The sequence below is a fragment of the Panicum virgatum genome, chromosome 9K, assembly GCF_016808335.1.
Source record: "Panicum virgatum strain AP13 chromosome 9K, P.virgatum_v5, whole genome shotgun sequence".
NCBI classification, from domain to species: domain Eukaryota; kingdom Viridiplantae; phylum Streptophyta; class Magnoliopsida; order Poales; family Poaceae; genus Panicum; species Panicum virgatum.
This window is the reverse complement of record NC_053144.1, coordinates 37,269,442-37,293,751: the sequence shown is the minus strand read 5'-3', so window position 1 is coordinate 37,293,751 and position 24,310 is coordinate 37,269,442. Positions and strand designations below refer to the sequence as shown.

Sequence of the window (24,310 nt, the reverse complement as noted above, 5' to 3'; positions counted from 1 at the left end):
GAGTTATCTCCTTCCGACGAGGGAGGTGCTTCTCGGGGTTTACCTTGGTGGCTTGGTTTCGGTTGGGTTCTCAGTAGTAACATGTTTAATCTTGATTAATTACTATGTAACTGGGTTAATGGTAATTCATCAACTCGTAGTAAATAGCTTTAATAAAATTTTGCCAAGATTAAAAGCTAATGCAGTTGAGTCAGCCAACCTTAGAGCCTCATAGTTTGTGTTATACTTGTTGAGTACAAGTTGTGTACTCACTCTTGCCTCTTCTCTATTTTTTTTCCTCTTGGATACGCTACTGCTGCTCAGTTCCTGCCGACACGAGGGAGTTCGTCCAGCGCTACCAGGACTACGAGGACTTCTAGGTGTTCGTCTCCCAGTCGACGTCCCTGTGGCGCCCTGCTTCAGCTTCAGAGAGCTTTATCGTGTTTTTGTATTTCGCTTCCGCTGTATCAGACATTTTGTCATTATTGTAATAAATAACATTCGTATTCGCTTTATTATATCTTTTTACGTGATATGTGCTATGATATACTGTTCATTCTGTTGTATATACGTGTGACTTGATCCTGGCACGTATATGATTGCTCGGTTTACGTTCTTTTATAAACCGGGTGTTACAAAAGCCGTCGATGGCTTGGTCTTGGTTCAATCCAGTAGGAATGTGGCTGCTGGATGGGGCCGAGAACTGACGAATTGTCTTCTGGGCCATGGGTGATGAGGCTGAAGTGGATGGCAAACTGATAGGCCAAGTGAGTCTTTTCTGAGGTGGGACGACGCGGCGTCTCACGTTTCTCCTGATTCTTTATGGATTCGGATTGAAGTTACTTGGTAGGTCAAAACCGGTCATGCACTGCTCTGCAACAATCAAAAAGATAGAGAGAGCAATGGTAAGCCTGCTAAGATTAGCGGTGACAAACTAGTAAGTCTATCAAACTATTTATGATATCTTTAGACAATTGCTTCCCCGGCAATAGAATATTAATTCCGCAAGCACACAGAATCACCGCTGTAGCACTTCAGCATGGAGTATTCCAGGGTATCGTATTTTTCCTTAGGGAAGCACTATAGTAAAGAGTATCGTAAATTGAATGATAACCGTACTAGCTTAATCAACCGACTAACTCGACGGGGTAAGCCAGATACAGAGATAAGATATATGGCCAGTCTATGACCAAGTGACACACGGAGGCTCAATTCCTTAGAGAGGTAGCAGCTGGGAGGACAACGAGTGAGATAAGATACCTGACACACTTCTAAACTATCGAGCTAGCCTCTCTAGATTAGACTAACTATCTAACTAATCTTCGGGAAGGTAGAGCTTACTTCGGCGGCCTCAGGGAAGGACTCAGAATGGGATGAGAAGGGAGTCCAACGGCAGTCGGCACTACTGCTATGAAAGCACCCGAACGTGGTGGACTACGAGGGACAGACAGGGCTGTCACCACCTGCTGGCCTCTGATGCTCAGCCTTGACACGCTGACATGTGTCACAAATAGCCACGTACTCTGCCACTGAACGCTTCATCCCATACCACCAGAAACGTTCCTTCAGATCATAATACATCTTCGTGCTGCCCGGATGAATAGAATATGCTGTATCATGGGCCTCACTCAGAATCAACTTCCGGAGATCCTTCACATCTGGCACACAGATCCGGTTCTTGTACCACAAAGTACCTTGATCATCCTCTCTGAAATGAGGAGCCTTGCCCTTCTTGAGCAACTCACGAATCTCCTGCATCTTCTCATCATCTTTCTGATGCTGCCTGATCTCTGACTCTAGAGTCGGTACTGCCTCAAATGCTGCACTGGAGGTATGATGCAAGAAGCCCAGACTCAACTGCTCGAACTCCTCGCATAACTCTGGAGGCATTTGGAAAGCCACGGCCATGTTGACATAACTTCTCCTGCGCAAAGCATCTGCTACAACATTGGCCTTGCCCGGATGATAGTGAATCTCCAGGTCATAATCCTTGACCAACTCTAGCCATCTTCTCTGCCGCATGTTCAGCTCATTCTGCGTGAAAATGTACTTGAGGCTCTTGTGATCAGTGTAGATATCACACCGCTGCCCATACAAGTAATGCCTCCAAATCTTCAGAGCATGCACGACTGCGGCTAACTCAAGATCATGAGTAGGATAGTTCAGCTCATGCCGGCGTAGCTGCCGTGAAGCATAAGCAATCACTCTGCCCTCCTGCATCAGGACACACCCAAGACCATCCTTCGAAGCATCACAATACACCGTGAACCTCTTCGTCTGGTCTGGCAGAGTCAGGACTGGCAATGTGGTCAACCTTTTCTTCAGCTCATCAAAGGCTCTCTGACGCTCATCAGTCCAAACGGAAGCCACATTTTTCTCTAGCAAAGAAGTCAAAGGCTTCGCGATCTTGGAGAAATTCTCAATGAACCTCCGATAATATCCAGCTAAGCTCAAGAATGACCTGACTTCCTTTACTGTCTGCGGTGTCTCCCACTCTAGCACATCCTTCACCTTACTCGGATCAACAGCAATGCCTCCCTGAGAGATAACGTGACCGAGGAATGGAACCTCGTCAATCCAGAACTCGCACTTGCTGAACTTGGCATACAACTGATGCTCTCTCAATCTCTGCAACACGAGTCTCAGATGCTCCTCATGCTCTTCTTCTGTCTTGGAGAAGATCAGAATATCATCAATGAAAATCACCACGAAGACATCCAGATAATCCATGAAGACCATGTTCATCAGATGCATGAAGAAAGCCGGGGCATTAGTCAAGCCGAAGGACATGACTGTATACTCATATAGCCCGTACTTGCAGGTGAATGCCGTCTTCGGAATATCCCCAGGACGGATCCTCAGCTGAAAATAACCCGAACGAAGATCGATCTTCGAGAATATACGAGCACCTCGAAGCAAATCGAAGAGATCCTCAATACAGGGCAGTGGATGCTTGTTCTTGATAGTGACTGCATTCTGCTCCCGATAATCCACACACATCCTCTTCGAGCCATCTTCTTATCTACCAGCAATAATGGAAAAGCCCAAGGAGAGAAGCTGCGACGGATATAGCCCTTGGCAAGCAACTCATCAATAGTCTTCTTGACTTCTTCATGCTCTATAGGTGCCATACGGTAGGGCCGCTTTGCAATAGGAGCTGTGCCAGGCAAGAGATCAATACAAAACTCAATGGCGCGTTCAGGCGGCATACTTGGCAGGTCATCCGGAAAGACATCCGGGAATTCAGACACCACGCGAATACCGTCCGTGGGTCTAGCCTCCATCTGATGAAGAAATCCAGAAGGCTCTGAAGCACTGACTGTCACCTCTTGGCCATCAGATGCCGATAAGTGAACTGTCTGCTGAGCACAATCAATACGGACTCCCCATCTGGTAAGGGTCTCCATGCCCAAGATCACATCTATCCCCGAGGAGTCAATAACTATCAAGCCAGTGCAGAATTCTACCCCCTTTATGACAATACTAACTCTGGAGCATATAGAACATGTACGTATCTGACCTCCAGGTGAGGTAACTACCATAGCTGTCCTCATACAAGAAACTGGTATACCATGCTGCTCGGCAAATGACTTGGAAATGAAAGAATGGGTAGCACCGGTATCGAAAAGCACTGTAGCGGGGTGAGAGTTGACCATGAACATACCAATAACCACGTTAGGAGCCTCGGCCGCTGACTCGGCCGTCACGTGGTTCACCCGACCCTGTGCTGGCGCCCTGGCCTGAGTTGGGCGCCCCTGCTGTCCCGCCTGCGCCTTCCGGGGGCAAGTGTTGGCGTAGTGCCCCGGCTGGCCGCAGTGATAGCAGACGCGTGCAAGTGTCGAAGCTTGCTGTCCGGTAGGAGCTGCCGGACGTGGAGCCTGAGGTGCTGGTGGAACTGGTAGAGCAGTACGAGCCGGAGGTGCCGGTAACCTCGGGCCCTGACCTGTCTGCTGCTGCTGTCGAGGCGGGTACTGCTGCGGCCTCTGCTGGTACTGCTGGGGAGGTCGGTACTGCTACTGGTACTGCTGGGGCGGCTGGAGGCGAGGACGAGTGTTGCTGCCGGAAGCAACGGGGACAATCTTCCTCTTCTTGTCCATCTCCAGGTGCTTGCGCTCAGTGTTGAGCGCGCTGTCAACCAGATGGTTGAAGTCGTCGAAGTGGAGGTTGAGCAGTGCGTACTGGAGGTAGTCCTCAAGACCCTCCATGAAGTGCTCCTGCTTCTTGCGGTCATCCGCAACATCGGCAGGGGCGTAGCGAGCAAGCTGTAGAAAGCGATCACGATACTCCGTGACCGACATAGTCCCCTGAAGTGACAAAGACAGATAGATATCGAAATATTAACTCAAGATTTCATAAGGATGGAACAAGGGGCATTAGCTTAAAAGAAACCGCTGAATGATTATATTCAAGGTTACCTGCTTCAGTGCAAGGAACTCCTTCTGCTTCATCTTCATAACGCCCGCGGGGACGTTGTGGCTACGGAAACGCTCCCTGAACTGGAGCCAAGTGAGAGCCTCGCGGTCGTGAACTGGGTGGGACTCCCACCAGTCCAAAGCTGCCCCTCGCAGCTGTCCTGCTGCGTACAAGACGCGCTCACGATCATCGCACTGGGCGATGTCCAGCTGACACTCCACTGCATGGAGCCAGTCGTCAGCCTGAAGAGGGTCGGACGTGTGAGAAAACATCGGCGGGTGACCCCTCAGGAACTCAGCACGCCTGTCGCGAGGCTGCGGCGGTGGAGGAGGTGGAGGTTGAGTGTGAGCCTGCTGAAGAGCCTGAACAGTGTTGTTCAGGGTGGCCATCATCTGCATCTGGAGCTGGAAGTACTGCTCCGGAGTCAAAGGCGGCGGCATCGGGATCCCGGTCCCCTGGGTGTTCTGACCCTGGTTGTTCTGCCCCTGCTGGTCAGAACCACGCCTGGTGTTCACCATCTGATTTTGGACAAAAGATGTCACAAGTAAGGATATTGCAGGAATAAATTCAGATAGATATGATAACTCTTTGCGGAAAAAGACTCAGCCATGATAAAGAAGACAGGATAGAGTGGACTGTTTTACCCCCAATGACCTAACTCATTTTATTAATTAATTAACTTTAGCATGAGAGTGATTTTCTCTAAACAATTTTAAACTACTAAGCTATACAATCATTCAAAAATCCAAATCAAACATGTAGCATAATAACAAGCAGACAATTCTCACGACTTAGCCGAGTTTAACATCCGACTCGACTAACACAACGCGTCGCGGAACGTGCTATCGTATTATTATATAAGGGTCACCTAGCTTACTCATGGTGGTCAGATGACTGATTCAGGCCAAAGTCTATGAAAACTATTCTCCAGAGAGAGAAATCAAGGCAAGAAGGGTAAAAGTCATAGAAGTCAAGGGGTATATTAGTAAAATAGTTTCAGCAGGCAAGGATTGGAGAGAAGAAGTCCTAAAACTCGACCAGTTCTATCTAGGCTTCGTCCTACAGTTGATACGGCTTTGATACCACTCTGTAACACCCGGTTTATAAAAGGACATAAACCGAGCAATCATATACGTGCCAGGATCAAGTCACACGTATATACAACAGAATGAACAGTATATCACAGCACATATCACGAATAAGATATAATAAATGGAAATACGAATGTTATTTATTACATTAGTGACAAAATGTCTGATACAGCGGAAGCGAAGTACAAAATACGATAAAAGCTCTCCGAAGCTGAAACAGGGCGCCACAGGGACGTCGACTGGGAGACGAACGCCTAGAAGTCCTCGTAGTCCTGGTAGCGCTGAGCAAACTCCCTCGTGTCGGCAGGAACTGAGCAGCAGTAGCGTAGCCAAGAGGAAAAAGTAGAGAAGAGGCAAGAGTGAGTACACAACTTGTACTCAACAAGTATAACACAAACTATGAGGCTCTAAGGTTGGCTGACCCAACTGCATTAGCTTTTAAGTGTTGGCAAAATTTTATTAAAGCTATTTACTACGAGTTGATGAATTATCATTAACCTAGTTACATAGTAATTAGTCAAATTTAAACATGTTACTACTGAGAACCAAACCAAAACCAAGCCACCAAGGTAACCCCGAGAGGCACCTCCCTCGTCGGAAGGAGACAACCCCACTAATCAAAAGGAGGATCTGGGCCGCTCATAACTGTGAGCACGGCTAGTATACCAGTTTTAAACTCTGTAGAGGTTGCACATCTTTACCCACAAGTCCTGAGCTACGCCAGTTGTTCATCACACTTCCTTAGGTGAGATGACTAGCGACTCACTACGAGGCCTTTACAAAGAATCTCGTTGGTAGGGAGTAACCGCGAGGGTGGATCGGCGACTATGGAGCAGGTCTAGTGGGTGTCAAGACACGAAGCACAGACGAGGCCACTCAGCATGAGGGCCATAGAAGCTTACCGCCCCTGCCCCGCAGGTAAGTTACTCCAAACCAAAAAGATCTAATTATTATGCCAAGTCTATCCCATTCTAGCCTTGTGGTAGCGCTGTTGTCCCAGGTTGTCGCTCTATGAACCGGTCCTTATGGAGAGTGGCCAACCAAGCACTAAGCACCATGCTGGCCCCCTAAACCATGTTTCTACAAAAACCATATTTTAACGAGACGTGAGCCACTCAAGCACGAAGCACAGAGGGCCACTCTCAGAATTAAGTTCAAGTAAACCATTAATCAAATTAATTAAAAAGGACCAGAAAGTGTTATAGCGCAGCAACCTAGCACAACTAACCAAAATGCAACCCAAGGATATATATAAAGGATATTAAGTGGCTAGGAAAGTCCTTATAGGCATACAGTATTAAATACAGTATGAAAATGTAATTAAAAGTGATAGGTTGTTCATGTTATACTTGCCTTCCTCGTACTGCTCCTGCTGCTTCTCAAAGTGCTCGAAAGACGGCTGCTCCGGGTACTGGTACTGGGGATCCTCCGGTAGCTCGACGTCTACTCACGAACACATGGCCAAAACAATGCACAATAATAAGCATACAAGCAAACACTAATAAAACTAAGAAACAGTACATCAATACATAAAAACAGCACACTAAACTAGTCTAAAGCTATTCTACGCGTTACAACGATCGCGTGGGCATAAAGAACGCTTAAAACGGAGCTAAAACGCATTTTCTAGGCTAAAAACAAGGTTCAGGAGCTTATTTGTAATAAAAACAGGGTTCCAGGGACTTTTCTGCTAAAACCGAGGACTAAAACGTAAATAAACATTAACTCTAGGGTCTAACTCATAAAAGGACCAGGGACTAAAATGCAATAACCAGAAAGATCCGAGGGCTAACGAGCAAAAAGGCCCTAACTGGACGGCGGGTGCTAATTTGGGAAAGCTCGGGGGCTTAAGTGAATAAAACAGGCCTACTCTGTAAATACTTTCGAACAGGCTAGGACGGCGGGTTAAATAGGGAAAAATCGAGGGCCTCTTTAGAAAATGAGCCAGGCCGAACCGGTATGATCTATTATGTGCCGTTGATCTCAGATCTAATGGTCTGGAGCTCCACCATGAGTTTCAGTCATAACGATGTTTCTTAGCAAGCTCGTTGGGGTCAAGGATGCATCTTTTATGAAAGCCCAATGCGATGCTAAAGTCTTTTAGTTTCATTTCAAATTGTTCATTGAAGAGACAGAAGTAAACTTTTGTTTCAGCACTGGTTTCTTCAACGGCAAGAGAAATCAGAAACTCCATGGTTAAGAGTTGCGAACCTGGCTCAACAATGTCGGCGAAGTTCTCCCATCCTACGGCAGTGAGGGCGCTGTTCATGTCCTACTTGAGTCCTGTCTTCATGAGGAAGTGAGATTCGAACCTCTTGGCATGGCCAAAATTCTGCTTCTTCAGCAGCTCTAGGGCCTCCCATTCGTAGTCGTTCTTGACGGCGATCTGCTCGACCATCGTCAGGACCCTGATGTGGAGATAGGGTCTCGGGACTACTGGAGGTTCTTCTTCCTCCCGGGACACATTTGTATGGCGACCGGAATCGACCGACATAGTATCCTGCGAGGAAGATGAACTACGTGAGCTCCTCGAGCTCTTCGAGAACGTCCTCTTGATCTTTTCCTTGGCCTTCTCGAACATGGTTCCTGCAAAATGTTAGCCCACAGCACCCGAAGAATATTACAATTAAGAGGAAGGTTAGTCGTTCTTGCGGGGCGTTAAGCGTTCCATGACTTTATTTGAGGTAAATATTTCTGGTGTTTTTCAAATTTATGAATTTCACTAAACACTACTGAATTTATTTGTTTTTGGTTGAGCCAGCACTTGATTTCTCCACTTGATTAGCTCAAAAGAGCTTAATTAAGCAAAGGAACTCAAGAAAGGGAGAGGAGAAGCTCGTGATCAGGCTGGAGCAAGCAAACCTGAGCATGTTGTGTGTCGAGGAATGTTGCCATCATCGGAATTTATAGCAGCACATAGAGGCCAGGCCGTCCAGCCTAGGTGAGGCTGGCCAGCCTCCCACGGTGGCGAACGTGCCACGGCAAAGGTCTACGGCGTAGCTCTACAGGTGCTGGTGCTCCCTTTCGGTGGTGACGGGACGTGAACGGGGGAGGAGTGCCGGGCGGCCTGCACCTGCACGTTTTGCACCTCGTCTTTTTCACCTTCCTCCATACGCACTCTAGCATCCTGTCCCCTGCTGCTCCTGGCCAAAGCAAGAAAGAGTGGGGCTGGCCGGCATAACCTTTGGCCGAAACTTTTTGAAATTTTTTGTGAAGTTCTTTTGAATGTAGATTTTCGAAAATCAAATGTGCTTTGGTTGAAAACAAAAATGCTTATGCAGAGATAGAATAAAGTTTATGCAAGAAATTAAACTATCCTATATGCAATGTGATGATGGATACGTACCATGAACCTTATGGTGCGGGCTCGGGTTTTGAGTCCGGAGCTGGACTCTCCTTCTCTTTGGTTCGTTTGTCGTCGCTGGGTGTAGTTCCTGACGACGACCCTTTCTTCCGCCACTCCTTCGTGGGTGTGGGTTTTGATTCAACCTCTTTCTTTTCTGATTTCAGAAATTTCTTACGTTGGATCCTTCGTCTCGCATTTCTATAGTTGTGAAGCTTGATTTGCTTCACCTCCTCTTGAATTCGTAGACTTTCGATGTACTCAATGAGGGCTTCGATAGGTGGGATGGACGGCTTCTCCGGCTCTTTCTCGGATTTGTTTTCCCGGTTGATTGCCTTGACTTGAGAGCATTGTTCGACCTTCGGTTTGAAGGCGAACGTCTCCTTCTGACCATTGATGTTGAGCTGAATTTCTCCGGCTCCCACATCAATACTTGTGTTTGCGGTACTCAAAAACGGCCTCCCAAGAATGAGAGGTGTCTTGGTGTCAACTTCCATGTTGAGGATGACGAATTCTATGAGAATAAGGAAATTCTGGATTTTCACCAGAATGTTCTCCGCTACTCCTGCGGGGTAGCGCACCGACTGGTCCGCTAGCTGCATACACATGGCAGTAGGGGCAAGTGCATGATGATTAAGGCGGTCATAGACTTCCTTGGGCATGACGCCGACACTTGCTCCCAAGTCGCATAGAGCGTTTGAGAAATGCTAAGTCCCGATTGAGCATGTGATGGTTGGGCAGCTTGGGTCCTTCTTCTTCACCAGGAGAGGATTGAGTTTAGTAGCGCTACACTCCTCTGTTAACTGTACGACCTCGGTGGTGGGCAGCGCTCTCTTGTTTCCAAGAATATCTTTGATATACTTGGCATATGTAGGCACCTGTATAGCATCAAGAAGTGGTATATTGACATACAGCTTCTTTATTACCTCGACGAACTTGCCGAATTGTTCTCGGCCACCAGCTTCCTTATCCATTCCGAAAATGGTAAGGCAGTTGTGTTGGGGTAATCCCATGAAGTTCTAGGGGGTTCAACGGGGTCTTCCTGGGCTGCAATTGTGTTGGTGTCGATAGCCTCCTCCTGCTCTTCTTCTTCAGCATCGGCATGTCTTGCGGATACGGCTTTCCGCCGGGTTCCTGCATCATGTGGGAAAGGTGGCTCCTGTGGGGACTTACCACCACGCGTAGTCACCGCATTGACGTTCTCTTTGGAGGGAACTTCTGGTTGCCCGGGTAGTTTCTCCATGTTAGCGTTAGGACAGGATGAGGCTAGCTGAGCTACCTGAGTTTCTATCATTTTGTTAAAGCTCAACTGGTTTTTAATAACAGAGCTAAAGCCCTCTAGTTGTGAGGCCAAGGATTCCAAAACCTTGTCGTTAGCAAGAAACTTCTTGCTAATGTTGTCATTTATTTGCTTCTGGCCATAAACTTGGTCTTTTAATGAAGGCTGAAAATTGTTAAAGTTCATACCTTGCTAATTTCCGAAGGGGAGGTTGGGCTTTGAGTTCCAACCTTGCTGAGGACGGAATCCCGAGTTGGGATTGTTGTTGTTGGTGACAACGAAGTTCGCGTCCTCTTGAGTTAAGGGACACGATGTGCCCGAGTGCCCAGTCTCGCCACATGTTTCACATGTCATCCGAGACTCCGAAACCTGGTTCACCTCCTTGTGCGGAGATTTCAGTTTCTTCATGAGAAGGTCCATCTTGGCAGCCATCATATCGACACTGTCGATCTGATGCATGCCCCTTGGACGGGTTGGCTGCTTGTCACCTCTCCAACTCTGATTGGAGGCTATCTTGTCGATCAGCATTTTCGCTCCCGCAATATCGAGAGAGAGAAAGGAACCTCCTGCTGCTGCATCTATGTGGTCCTTGGCTTGCTGATTCAAGCCGTGGAAGAAGTTCTGAATGATCAGCCATTCCTCCATGCCGTGGTGCGGGCATGCTTGAATGTATTCCTGTAGACGCTCCCAGGCCTCTGGGATGGTCTCATCCGGTAATTGCTGGGTACCGGAGATTCTATTCCGGAGGGCATTGGTCTTGCCCACCAGGAAGTACTTGGCCAGGAATGCATTTGAACAAGCTTCCTATGTGTTGAAAGCCTCTTTGTTGGAGTAAAACCACGTCTTGGCCTTCCCGAGCAGTGAGAATGGGAATAGCCAAAGGCGGACGACATCCATCGTAGTACCCTTGGGGTTGATGGTGTTACTCACCTCGTAGAAGTTCTGGAGATGGGCATTGGCATCCTCGGATGCCTTTCGATAGAACGGACTTGCTTGAACCATGTTCACCAGTCCAGTTTTCAGCTCAAAGCTGTAACACCCTAATTTAAACTTCAGCATTTATTAATAAATTTAATTGGCTTTATTTAAATTTCTAAGGTTTATTGTGTTTAGTATGGCATTTAATTCAATTTTGTTCCTTAATGATTAAAAATTTATCATAGGTTTAATTTTTGTGTTGCATTCATGCTGGTGCATACTTTTATTTGAGTGTGGTTTGAATTCAAATCCATATTTGAATTCAAACTTTGTTTGAATTAGATTTAGAAATGAGAAGAATAGGAAATAGAAAAGGAAAATAGAAAGCCCAACGCCCAGAAAACCCAAAACCCTCTCAGCCCGACCCAGCCCCCCGCGGCCCAGTTCGCTCGGCCCAAGCACGCGGCCCAGCGCTCCGCCCGCACCCCGCTCGGCCCGCGTCGCCCGCTCTCACTCGGCCCGGTTCCATCCCGGCCTGCGCCCGCGTCGCCCCGCGCGCGCTCAGCAGCTCCGGCCCAGTCCGCTCGCCTGAGTCCAAGCCAGCGCCCATCACCCGCCTGCCACCGGGCCCCGCTCGTCAGGCCCCCTCCCACTCCCGGCTCACCCGCGTCGCCCGCTCAGCCGCTCGCAGCACGCCCCGCCGCTGACCCGTGGGCCCAGCCTGCCAGCATCGTCTTCCCCGCGACGCGCTCGCGCAACAGAATCCGCTGACCTCGCCGTGATCCCCGCAGCCCTTCCTCCCTATCCCGCACACCGAGATTCTCGGTCTGGGCTCTTTAAACCACCCCGCGGACCCGCCCTCCCCTTCACAGCCGCCGCACGAAGCCCTAGCTCCGCCCGCTCGCACAGCTCCGCCGCGCCGAGCCCCTGCACCCCCTGCGCCGCCGTGGTCCCAAAGCCCCGCCGCGCCCCCGCCACCGAGATCCGCCGCCGAAGCTTCGTCTTGGGTCCAGGTTCGCCCCCGGACTTGCTGCCCCGACCGCCGTTCGCGCCTGCGTCATTTTGGTCACCGGAGCGCCGCCGCTCAACTCCCCCGCCGCCGGAGATCGCCGCCGCGGAACTCTGTTCCGGCGAGAACCCGCCGCCGCCCGCACCCCAACCGCCCGTGGCCGCCCGATCCCGAATCAACGCGCTAGATTAGATCCAAGCCCGAGCCATCCTGAGCCGCTAGATCGCGATCCAACGGCCCATATCCAAAGATACCGGTTCGGCTTGGTAAAATTGTTAAAGAGACCCTCGGTTTACTAGATATCAACCCGCAGTCCTAGCGCGTTGAAAAATAATTATATCCAGGTCCAGTTTTTAACACTTTAGCCCCTGAGCTTTGTAGTTTTTGAACCCGTGATCCAGACCTGTCCTTTTTGTGAGTTAGACCCCAGGAATAAGGTTTAATTACGTCTAGGCCCTCGGTTTTAGCAGAAAAGCCCCTGAAACTTCAGTTTTCTTTCAAATAAGCCCCTAGAACTTGTTTTTAGCCTAGAAAATGCGTCTTAGCTCCGTTTTTAGCGTTCTTTATGTCCACGCGATCGTTGTAACGCGTAGAATAGTTCTAGAGTAGTTTTGTGCGCTGTTTTTATGTATTGATGTACTGTTTCTTAGTTTTTGTTAATGTTTGTTTGTATGCTTATTATCGTGCATTGTTTTGGCCATGTGTTCGTGAGTAGACGCTGATCTAGTTGAGGAGCCCCAGTACCAGTACCCGGAGCAGCCATCTTTGGAGCAGTTTGAGCAGCAGCCAGAGCAGTACGAGGAAGGCAAGTATAATATGAACCACCTATCACCTTTAATTACCATTTTATACTGCATTTTAATACTGTATGCCTTTAAGGATTTCCTAGCCAGTTTATATCCTTTAAATATACCTTTGGGTTGCATTTTGGTTAGTTGTGCTAGGTTGCTGCGCTATAACACACTTTGGTCCTTTTTAATTAAATTGATTAATGGTTTACTTGAACTTAATTCTGAGAGTGGCACTCTGTGTGGCTTGAGTGGCTCACGTCTCGTTAAAAGATGGTCTTTGTAGAAACATGGTTTAGGGGGCCAGCACGGTGCTTACTGCCTGGTTGGCCACTCTCCATAAGGACCGGTTCATAGAGCGACAACCTGGGACAACAGCGCTACCACAAGGCTAGAATGGGATAGACTTGGCTTATTAATTAGGTCTTTTTGGTTTGGTGTAACTTACCTGCGGGGCAAGAGTAGTAAGCTTCAATGGTCCCTGCTCCTCCGGCTGGTCTGTGCTTGGTTTGCGTACCTGTGCTTGTACCCCCGTGAGATGGGCCCCATCGTCGCTGACCTATCTCTCGCGGTTACGCCTTACCAACGAGATTCTTTGTAACGGCCTCGTAGTGAGTCGCTAGTCATCTCACCTAAGGAAGTGTGATGAACCTCTAGCGTAGCTCACGACTTGTGGGTAAAGATGTGCAACCTCTGCAGAGTGTAAAACTGGTATACTAGCCGTGCTCACGGTTATGAGCGGCCCAGATCCTCCTTTTGATTAGTGGAGTTATCTCCTTCCGACGAGGGAGGTGCTTCTCGGGGTTTACCTTGGTGGCTTGGTTTCGGTTGGGTTCTCAGTAGTAACATGTTTAATCTTGATTAATTACTATGTAACTGGGTTAATGGTAATTCATCAACTCGTAGTAAATAGCTTTAATAAAATTTTGCCAAGATTAAAAGCTAATGCAGTTGAGTCAGCCAACCTTAGAGCCTCATAGTTTGTGTTATACTTGTTGAGTACAAGTTGTGTACTCACTCTTGCCTCTTCTCTATTTTTTTTCCTCTTGGATACGCTACTGCTGCTCAGTTCCTGCCGACACGAGGGAGTTCGTCCAGCGCTACCAGGACTACGAGGACTTCTAGGTGTTCGTCTCCCAGTCGACGTCCCTGTGGCGCCCTGCTTCAGCTTCAGAGAGCTTTATCGTGTTTTTGTATTTCGCTTCCGCTGTATCAGACATTTTGTCATTATTGTAATAAATAACATTCGTATTCGCTTTATTATATCTTTTTACGTGATATGTGCTATGATATACTGTTCATCCTGTTGTATATACGTGTGACTTGATCCTGGCACGTATATGATTGCTCGGTTTATGTTCTTTTATAAACCGGGTGTTACAAAAGCCGTCATTGCCGGCTTGGTCTTGGTTCAATCCAGTAGGAATGTGGCTGCTGGATGGGGCCGAGAACTGACGAATTGTCTTCTGGGCCATGGGTGATGAGGCTGAAGTGGATGGCAAACTGATAGGCCAAGTGAGTCTTTTCTGAGGTGGGACGACGCGGCGTCTCACGTTTCTCCTGATTCTTTATGGATTCGGATTGAAGTTACTTGGTAGGTCAAAACCGGTCATGCACTGCTCTACAACAATCAAAAAGATAGAGAGAGCAATGGTAAGCCTGCTAAGATTAGCGGTGACAAACTAGTAAGTCTATCAAACTATTTATGATATCTTTAGACAATTGCTTCCCCGGCAACAGAATATTAATTCCGCAAGCACACAGAATCACCGCTGTAGCACTTCACCATGGAGTATTCCAGGGTATCGTATTTTTCCTTAGGGAAGCACTATAGTAAAGAGTATCGTAAATTGAATGATAACCGTACTAGCTTAATCAACCGACTAACTCGACGGGGTAAGCCAGATACAGAGATAAGATATATGACCAGTCTATGACCAAGTGACACACGGAGGCTCAATTCCTTAGAGAGGTAGCAGCTGGGAGGACAACGAGTGAGATAAGATACCTGACACACTTCTAAACTATCGAGCTAGCCTCTCTAGATTAGACTAACTATCTAACTAATCTTTGGGAAGGTAGAGCTTACTTCGGCGGCCTCAGGGAAGGACTCAGAATGGGATGAGAAGGGAGTCCAACGGCAGTCGGCACTACTGCTATGAAAGCACACGAACGTGGTGGACTACGAGGGACGGATAGGGCTGTCACCACCTGCCGCCTACCACAACGGTACCGTGGGGTGGAACACACTTTCTAGCCAACACTAAGCTCAGACATCACGTCTGCACTCGGTGTTAGGACTTCTCTCGAGGCCTTTGAGAGAAATCCCCCTCAACCTAGAGCACTAACTTGAGATACTCTGGTCCAGGCGAGAAAACCCGTAAGATAAGTTCCTGACTATCAGAGAGATAACTTAGTCTAAACTAAAGGATACAACTTCCGCGCTCGAGATGGACACTCAGACTCGAGAGGATAAAAGAAAGCGGAAAGTAAAGCTGACTCAGAAAGTAGAGAAGATAACTTATATTGATAAATTCGAAAGAAGGATACAAGAGCTATACCAGACTTCCGAGGACTTCGGAATCCCGAGCAAGCTCGACTCGACTCTAACTCCCAAACTACTAATCCTACTCTAGAAAGTGAAGAGAGAAATGAGCTCCAAGGTGTGTGTTACAAGTGATGGATGGGGGTTCAATTTATAGCCTTTCAAGGTCGGTTCTGGGCAGGTGAAGCACGTGGTGTCAGTTGTAAGTGGTTGAAGTCGGTGTGCTTGTCTTCCACACGAAGCTAGAGCCTGAGTGGCTGCCAAGTGTGGCCGGCCGGCCGGCCTGGGGATGTGGCCACGTGGCCACCGACCTTTGGATAGTGGCTCTGATTTGCTTCTGAAGGAGGTTGACAGTGGCTTGAGGTGTATGGGGGCACGTGCAAGGCCGACCGGCCTAGGGGAGGCCAGCCGGCCTCCCTCTGGCTCCTCTCGGCCCTCCGTTGCGCCGACGTTACACTTGTATGCTTGTGATCTTCCAGTGAGGTGGATTGCTGACTTGGATGTGGCTTTATGTTGAATTGTGGGTCCTTTGATCCTTGTGCAAGCCTTTCGGTCCATACGATCAAACCGACATCCAATCCTCGGCTCAGATGCACTTGGACTTGTTACATTGCTCCTGGATCAAAGACGTGGCAGTGTACGTGGAGGTGCCAAGCCGGCCGGCCTAGGAGAGGCCGGTCGGCCTGGGATCTTGCCCAATTTTGTCCACTTTTGTCATGTATTTTTCTGAAATCGGAACTGATCCAAAACTTGTGGAACTTATTAGAATTAAATAAAATATGAATGGAACATAGTGTAAAGCTCGATTTATTCCCGAGAAGTTGACGGTCAGAACGTGAAATAATGGCCGTCAACAGTTACCCCTCTCTTTCTTTCTCTTTTTTTCTTTTTTTTGGGTCATGCTTCTTTGGCATGCCATTTTTTCTCTTTTTTGGGGCAACCATATTCTAACACCATATCTTATTTCAGGGATGTTCTAAGAGAGAATCTACCAAAGCATGGTGCATTTAGTTTGTGGATGATGGTGATGCTAATTCCCGATGTAGGAATGTCGCAAGTCGATGGCGATGTGTACGTGCTTATGATCGAGAAAGCATGAAAAGATTCTCACTAGGGTCACAAAATTTGACAAAACTCAACAGAACGTCAAGTAGCATATGTATAAGGTTTTCTCATGGTGTATGACATATGGCTCTGGTAGGACTTGCTTATCTTTGAGGATCTTGCTGTTGACGCCTACCAACGTCAACACCAGAAAATAGCGATGGCGTCCGCAGACGTCAATGGGGTGGCATGTATTTCATGAGCCACGAATAAATCCACAAGCGCACAGAGTATCATCGTAGCATTTTACCTGAGAGTACCCGAGGTGTCATTTATATTTTCGCAGGGAAGACGGCGTTGTGTAGAATTTAATTAAGCTAGGGGAACCACTATGGACTAGTGTCAATGATCGAACAGGGGAATAATGTTCATGATAAAGGGGGGTAGTGAAACACACAAACATGACCAGATAACACTGTCTAGGATATCGAACAGGTGAGAGCAAGATCAAGGGTAAATAGAGCCATAATCTATCGTACTCTCATGAGCAAGCTGGAATGAGTCGTTCATACACATAGAAGAGCCTACGAACATGGACTAGGAAGACCGCAACCGGATGAACAGGAGGAGCCTGAACACCCGACGGATTTATATACCTCCTACCCCTCTATCCAAATGTGGAGGATTACTATGGCTCGAACAGGGCTGTAACCACCTGCCGGCTACCTCTACAAACCGTGGGATAGAGTTGCATTCAAACGTGGTTATCAACCCAGGCACCACGCCTGCGCTAACAAGCACCACTCTAGCCTTGCGCAAGGTTACCCTTCTCTATCCGGGGCCTTTAGTTCTAGAGTGCCCAATTAAGCAAGATGAAACAAAGCCAAGAAACAAGAACTAGTCTACGCATATGAATCACATAAGGCAATCATAACTCATGAGAAGGATCATACACACAAACATGATCATATGAACCAAAGTACTGAATAAATAAACAGACTCTAGTACAAACTCAGAACATTACATAAAGAGAAGGTAAAAGACATATCAGACTCTTCGCGAAGACTCTAAGACATCGAACTACGACTCGTACCCAAACTCCTCTAGTCCTAAGACTTCTACAAGTTGAGATGAACTACATCTTGAGAGATTGGCTAGTGTAGCTTGTAGTGATGAGGGAAATCTTCCATCTCCTCCATGTCTTCAATTGGAGCCCCTCCCCTCATGTTTATAGAGGGGAGCCACCCTCTCCACGGCCGGGATTTGAGCATGAGACTCCTTGAACCGACGTTGTGAGCCAATGAGGGAGTGACACATTGAAGCCTAAAGGCGGTGGGGCCCACTGGACTGTCGGCCGACTAGGGTGGTCGGCCGGCAATCTAGTGGGCCTACCACCCAGGCTGGCCGGCCTATCCTAGGCTGGCTAGCCTAGCACCTCTACACATCGTGCCTTGTCTTCGATCCAGGGGCAATGTGACACACTCACAATGACTCTAAGCCATGGATTGGGTGTCGGTTTGATCAAATGGACCAAAAGGCTTGCACAAGGATCAAAGGACCCACAACTCAGTGAGAACTCGCGTCCAAGTCAGTGATCCAACACCCTAAAGTAATCACAAGCGTGGAGTGCAACGTCGGCATAATGGAGGGCCGAGATGTGCCAGAGGGTGGCCGGCCGGCCTCCCCTAGGTCGGCCTACCTAGCACGTGCAGGCGTTGAAGCTACGCAATCTACACCGACATCAGGAGGAGATCAAAGATGTCCAGGAGAAGGCGATGGCCAGATGTCCACACCCCCAGGCCAGCCCCACCTGGAAGCCTCTGAAGCTGGGTCTTGGCGTGGAAGTTAAGCTCAACCGCCACACTAGCTTACCACTAACGCCAACTGTTTTACCGGCCAAGATCCGACGCTGGAAGCCTATAAATAAAACCCCCATCCATCACTTGTAACACACACCATTTTGGAGCTCAATCTCACATGCTTTCTAGAGTAGGTTATTAGTAGTTTGGGAGTTAGAGTCGAGTTGAGCTTGCTCAGGATTCCAGAGTCATCGGAAGTCTAGTATAGCTCTTGTATCTTTCTTTTGACTTTATTAATATAAGTTATCATCTATAGTTTTCTGAGTCAGCTTTACTTTTCGCATTCTTTTATCCTCTCAAGCTCGAGCATGGAAGTTGTATCCTTTAGCTTAGGCTAAGTTATCTTCCTAGTTTTCGGGATCTTACCTTACGGGTTTTCTTGCCCAGACTAGAGTAACTCAAGTTTGTTCTCTAGGTTGAGGGGGATTTCTCTCAAAGACCTCGAGAGAAATCCTAATATTGATCGCGGACGTGGTGTCCGAATTCGGTGTTAGCTAGAAAGTGTGTTCCACCCCACGGAACTATTGTGGTAGGCGGCAGGTGGTGACTGCTCTGTCTGTCCCTTGTAGTCCACCACGTTCGGATATTTTCATAACAGTAGTGCAGGTTGCTGTTGGACTCCCCTCTCATCCCTTTCTGGACTCCCTTCTCATCCCTTTCTGGACTCCCTTCTCATCCCTTTCTGAAGTTCTTCCTCTTCTAGCCGCAGAAGTAAGCTCTGCTGTACTGAAGATTAGTTAGGTAGTTGGTCTGATCTAGAGTGGCTAGCTCGATAGTTTAGAAGTGTATCAGGTATCTTATCTCGCTCATTGTCCTCCCAGCTACTACCACTCTAAGGAGTTGAGCCTCCGTGTGTCATTGATTGGCCATTTATCTTATCCTTATATTTGGCTTACCCCCATCTAGTTAGTCGGTTGATTAAGCTAGTATGGTTATCATTCGATTTACGATACTCTTTACCATAGTGCTTCCCAAGGAACAATACGATACCCTAGAATACTCCAAGGTGAAGTGCTCCAACAGTGATTCTGTGCGCTTACGGAATTTATATTCAATTGGGCATAAGAAACGCCAACAATCATTTCTGGCGCCGTTGTCGGGGAAGCAATTGGCTAAAGACATCGTAAATATTTTGATAAACTTTACTAGTTTGTCACCGCTAATCTTAGCGGGCTAACCATTGCTCTCTCTATCTTGTGATTGATGCAGAGCAGTGCATGACTGGCTTCGACCTACCAAATAACTTAAACCCGAATCCAGAAAGAATTGGGAGGATTATAGTGGTGCATAATTCAGATTTAATAGCCCACTAAAAAATATATTGAACCTACAAAACACAAAGATTAAGTATAAGTTTTCATGCAAGAAAACTCATAATGTATATAGGTTACAATAAAATATAAAGATTCAGGGGGCTACACAGTTTGCTACAATAATGAACACAACTAAATAGCACAATACAAGTTGTCACCCAAGAAAACTTAAAATATAATGTAGATAAGTTGCAGTCCGAGGAAACTCATAACATATATAAGTTGCCACAATAATGAAGACAAAATTTCTTTGCAATCCACACAATTTGCTAGCAGTTTTTTGGGATGGAGAAGATAAATTACATCCAATTCGAAGAGCATAGGGAAGATTTGCGCCGATTTGGGGGGATTAGATCGAGCAGATAGGAAGGAAAGAGCATGAAAAGGAGTTGCAAACCCGCAAGTAAGGAGTTGCAAACCGGGGAAGGAGGAGCATGCAGATCACAAGGGTCCTGCGGCAGTTGCGGCTGCTACGCGCGGCTCCGCCCTCCCGTGCGCATCGGCGGGCCTAGTGGGATGCGGCGGTGGGAGCTCCGCCCTCCCATGCGCGTTGGCGGGACCAGGTGCCGATGCAGGTCGTGGCGGGCCTGGCGCGGGCCTCCCTCCTCGAGCACGTGGGCCAGTGGGTGCGGTGGCGGGGCGGGTATGTCGGGATGATAAACCAGAAAAGAAAATGTCCTTTCACATGCTGGTGGAAAGGAGGTGTCGCGCACTGACCTATCACGCGATAGGTCGTGCGTTAACCTGCTCCTTCCACGAAGGTTCAGCGAACTACGTTCCTCATCCTCGTCCCTCGTCCTCGTCCCAAGAAATTTGGTGACTAAGGCTGCGATATCTGGAAGTAGCATGCCCGTAGACCTTGGAGATGGAGGTTGAATCACGTGAATAAAGATCGTGTCTCCCGTGATTTTTGTAACCTTATAAGTTTACTTCAATCGATTCCGCTGGTGGAGATTAAGAAACAGCCCGTCGCTATAAGAGCTAATTTCTTGTTATATATAACCTTATAATTTTGCTTCGGTAGATCCAACAATCGATTCCGCTGGTGGAGATTGAGAAGCAGCTCGTCGCCTTAAGAGCTAATTTTCTATACTAAGCCGACTCGACTCCGAGTTGCCGCGGCGGCACAGGCTTGTGGCATGAGAAGAAAGCCATTCGAAAGAGGATAGAAGAGCGGGTCTTTGAAAGGTATGCAGATTGAAATTCTGTGTCAACCATCGTTACAAGCCTGGCTTGAAGAAGCCTTATTTGAGCAGTAAACACGCACTCAAGTTACAAGCCACATATGCATCTTCTTGGTTATCAGTGATCTAACATGTTATCGCAGTGAGCAGAAGAAAACCATCATTACAGCAAGTGCACAATGGAGATATATAGATATTCTTCTCCATCGTTGTATGAGTCGCTACTCGTTATCATGGTTCTCTATTCACTGGGGGTGGGGGGGACACCAATGGAGACAGCGACATCGGCGACAAGAGGGAGGAGGGGGCGGACATCGGCTCATGGACGACGGTGTTGGTCGATACAGCGATCGGGTTGCCGTCCAGTTGCAGCATGATCGCTCCTAGGATCTCAGTCAGAAGTTTCTTGAACTCGTCTTCGTCCACCACCTTCCCATCATCGGCTTTCGCCATCTTGAATGCTTCGTTCACCATAGCATCCACCTGTTGCATGTTCGGAAATCGTTAGAGCTCACTTAAAAACACTGAACAATTCAAACTTAAAAACTGATGGCTAGAGGCGCAAGATAAAGCCGTTCCCTGTTGGTTCTGAAATTGAGGATTTAATCATTAAATTTGAATTGTGGGTTAACGAATAACATATGTTTACCTGATCAACAGCTCCATAAGGTGGTAGGCTCGCTGAGTCGGCAATCCTATCAAGGGCAACTCGGAGGTACCCTTTCGATGTTTTATCTTTGTGTTCTTTCGGCACACCTCTCCAAACCGAATCCAACAGCTATAAGAAGTTCAGTGATATGTTTGTTGTTGATGAGTGTCATGTGATGTGACCTACCGCGCGATTATGAAACTGAACTACTGAAGCTAGTTTCCCATACCTTGTCGAATTCAAACTTGTTCAACAGCAGCCTCCTGATACCACTCCCGTCAAAGGTGTTCTCCGTATGTGCCACAATCACAGGGTGCTGTTGCAGTCGCCGGGTGATGATGCTCAGCAACTTCTTGAATTCATGGAAGAAGGCTTCTTGGGAAACAGGCTGATCCAGCTGATTAGTGCCAAGCTCTTGCATTGCAGGCTCTACAATATTTTCCACAACCTGTCACAAGTACCCAATAAGGATTAATAACCCCTAAACCCTAAACCCTGTCAGAAGGCTCTACGATGGGGAGTAAAATGAAGTAACGAGAATGCCAAAGGCACAACTACGTGCTACTTCGTAAAGGAAGTAGCATATTAGTTACCCAAAAGTCAGACGCAGGTGGCATGCCGTGGTCCACCGTCAGTTGTTGAAGAGCAGCCAACAAGCACTGGCGCAGCGACGCATTGTCTCCAGATTTCAGTTGTGAAAATATGGCTGCCGCTTCAGGTTCGTACCTTGGACTGTCAACAAATTCGTTCAGGTCCTCCCCGTTTATTCTGAGGATCACGATGGGGTCTCTCTTCAGCCCAGCCGCCATTCCAAGAAGTATGTCTGACAGCACGTGCTGGAACTCAGATTTACTCACGGAGTCTTGCTTGCCGTGGGTGAACTCGTTCAGAACCTAATTGTTTCAGTCGCAAAAAAAAAATCATAAATTGTTTGGCTTCATCAGTCGTGGTACAGATTGTTCTGGATCTATCTGAGGTATGATGACATCTAATATATACATTCAGATTTTCCTAGGAAAGTTGAATGCAAAAGGATGCTACATAAATCATGTTCGCCACAGAGGTGTGATCACTTTCAAGAAGAACTTCTAGCTGATTTTATCAGTCCCGCTAAAGTGCGACAGAGACACTCGAAAGAGACACTGGCATTCGGGCTCTAATGGCGACTTATGGTGTGTTCTGTTATCAAGGGGCGAAGCCACCTTATGTTTGCCTGGTGCACATGCACCATTGTAGAAAAGAAAATTCCTACTAGTTAGCCAAATTCTACCATGCAAATTACATTAGTTTTCTTCTATCCAATGGAGAGTGCACCAGAGTTAATTCTATTCTAGCTTCGCCTCTGCTGTTATCGTTTAGTCGCGTAGATGAGTATCGCCTCTGCCTCAACCAATAAACTATCAGTAAAAACGAAATAGCCATGTGGCCGTTCATACGCACAGTTGGTCGCTGAAAACTTTACTTTTTCATTCGTATATGCTAAAACAAAAACATATGGTACATATATACATACCGTCATTAACTCATTATTATATTATTTTTGACAAACGTTTTCTAAAGCAAAAGAAACATATGGTAGATTCTTGTATAATTTTTTTCTAGTCAAACTAATAACCATATTATATTCATAAGCTAATTGTGATAGCCAATATTCAAATATTTGAAATGTTACGGAGGGAATTTGTATCGCCATGATATATATTAGCAATAAAACTTTTCCATTCTAACTATAAGTGTTACAGTTTTGTTCTGTATAACAAAATTCCTTAAATTTTATTAAGTTTATAGAAAAATACAGGCTTATAATATATTATTTATACTTAGACGACTATATTAACTACAAAGCGCGATTAGCTAGTGCACATACCAACTCTCCTATCTGAAGCTCTCGCCAGAAAAAGGAAAAGAGCGAGAAATTACGAAACCATACCTCCCCGTAGATGTGGTCGGCCTGCCGCGACGACCCCCTCGCCGGCAGCCCGATGGCGGCGCCGATGTCTGCGACAGCCGGCTGCAGCTCTTTAACCGACAGCCTCCCGTCGCCGTCGGCGTCGAGCTTCCGGAACCGGTCGTCGACGAACCTGGCGAACGCGTCCCTGTTTTCCACCAGCGCCCGGATCTCTGAGCCGTCCAGCACCTGCACCACGCCGTCCCTCTTCCTACTCAATTGCTGTTGCTGCTGCTCCATCGCGGCGGCGTGATCCTTTTATACCAGGAGAAGATAAGGAAGGGAAAAAAAAGAAGGGCTGCAAGTTGCGGCAATGGCGACGGCCGTGGGTTCCTCGTGACACGGGGGGCGAGCGAGATGGGCCGGCCGGTGGCCGCTGGTGGCAAAGTGGCCAGAAAGATGAGGAATTCACGAGCCGAAAGCCTGAAACTGGCGAGGAGATGGAGCTTTCCGCTGTGCCCTGGCCTTTTTTCTTGCGTGATGACGGTGGGATGAGACGGATTCTTGCGGGGACGGATGGATGGATGGATTGGGCTTATTGCGTGGTTGGTTGGGGCGTTTTATAGCTAGATGGTCAGCCTAATGGAGTAGGGTATAGGAGAGAGGCTCCGGCCGGCGAACTGGGGAGCCTGCCAGCAGTGGAGTGTATTACCGTGCAACTGGGGAAGGAGCGTGCAGTGGCTCATGCAACGGACACGTGTAGAAGGTGCGTGGCGCTTCGAGACGCGACGAACTCCCTCTTGCGTCTCTATTTGTCCTTTCCCCCCTTCGGATTTTACAGGTGTATCGCAGTCAGACTACGGTCCACGTTGCGTGATGGGGTTTATTTGTGATGCCGAGCACTAGAGCATTCTCTACGCGAATATGTGCCGTATGGGTGGACCCTGGACACGTCCCAGATTCGGAGACATTGAGCACTGTTTCCTACTGTACTTTGTTTACATGAAT

The 24,310-nt window shown here is 47.7% G+C and overlaps 1 protein-coding gene and 1 non-coding gene across 2 annotated transcripts; one reads left to right on the top strand and one right to left on the bottom strand.

Annotated features, from left to right (window-relative positions):
* Window positions 1-10,748: 10,748 nt before the first annotated feature.
* On the top strand, window positions 10,749-10,855 carry LOC120653028. The gene has a single exon (XR_005666725.1). It is a non-coding gene; the product is annotated as a small nucleolar RNA R71 (small nucleolar RNA).
* A 9,904-nt stretch (window positions 10,856-20,759) lies between these two features.
* LOC120651311 lies at window positions 20,760-23,899 on the bottom strand. Its single transcript, XM_039928779.1, has 5 exons — window positions 23,345-23,899; window positions 22,008-22,307; window positions 21,644-21,862; window positions 21,415-21,543; window positions 20,760-21,248 (listed from the first exon to the last, which is right to left on the bottom strand). The coding sequence occupies exons 1-5, from the start codon at window positions 23,600-23,602 to the stop codon at window positions 20,997-20,999; spliced, it is 1,158 nt and encodes a 385-aa protein (XP_039784713.1). The 5' UTR covers window positions 23,603-23,899; the 3' UTR covers window positions 20,760-20,996.
* Between the last annotated feature and the right edge of the window lie 411 nt (window positions 23,900-24,310).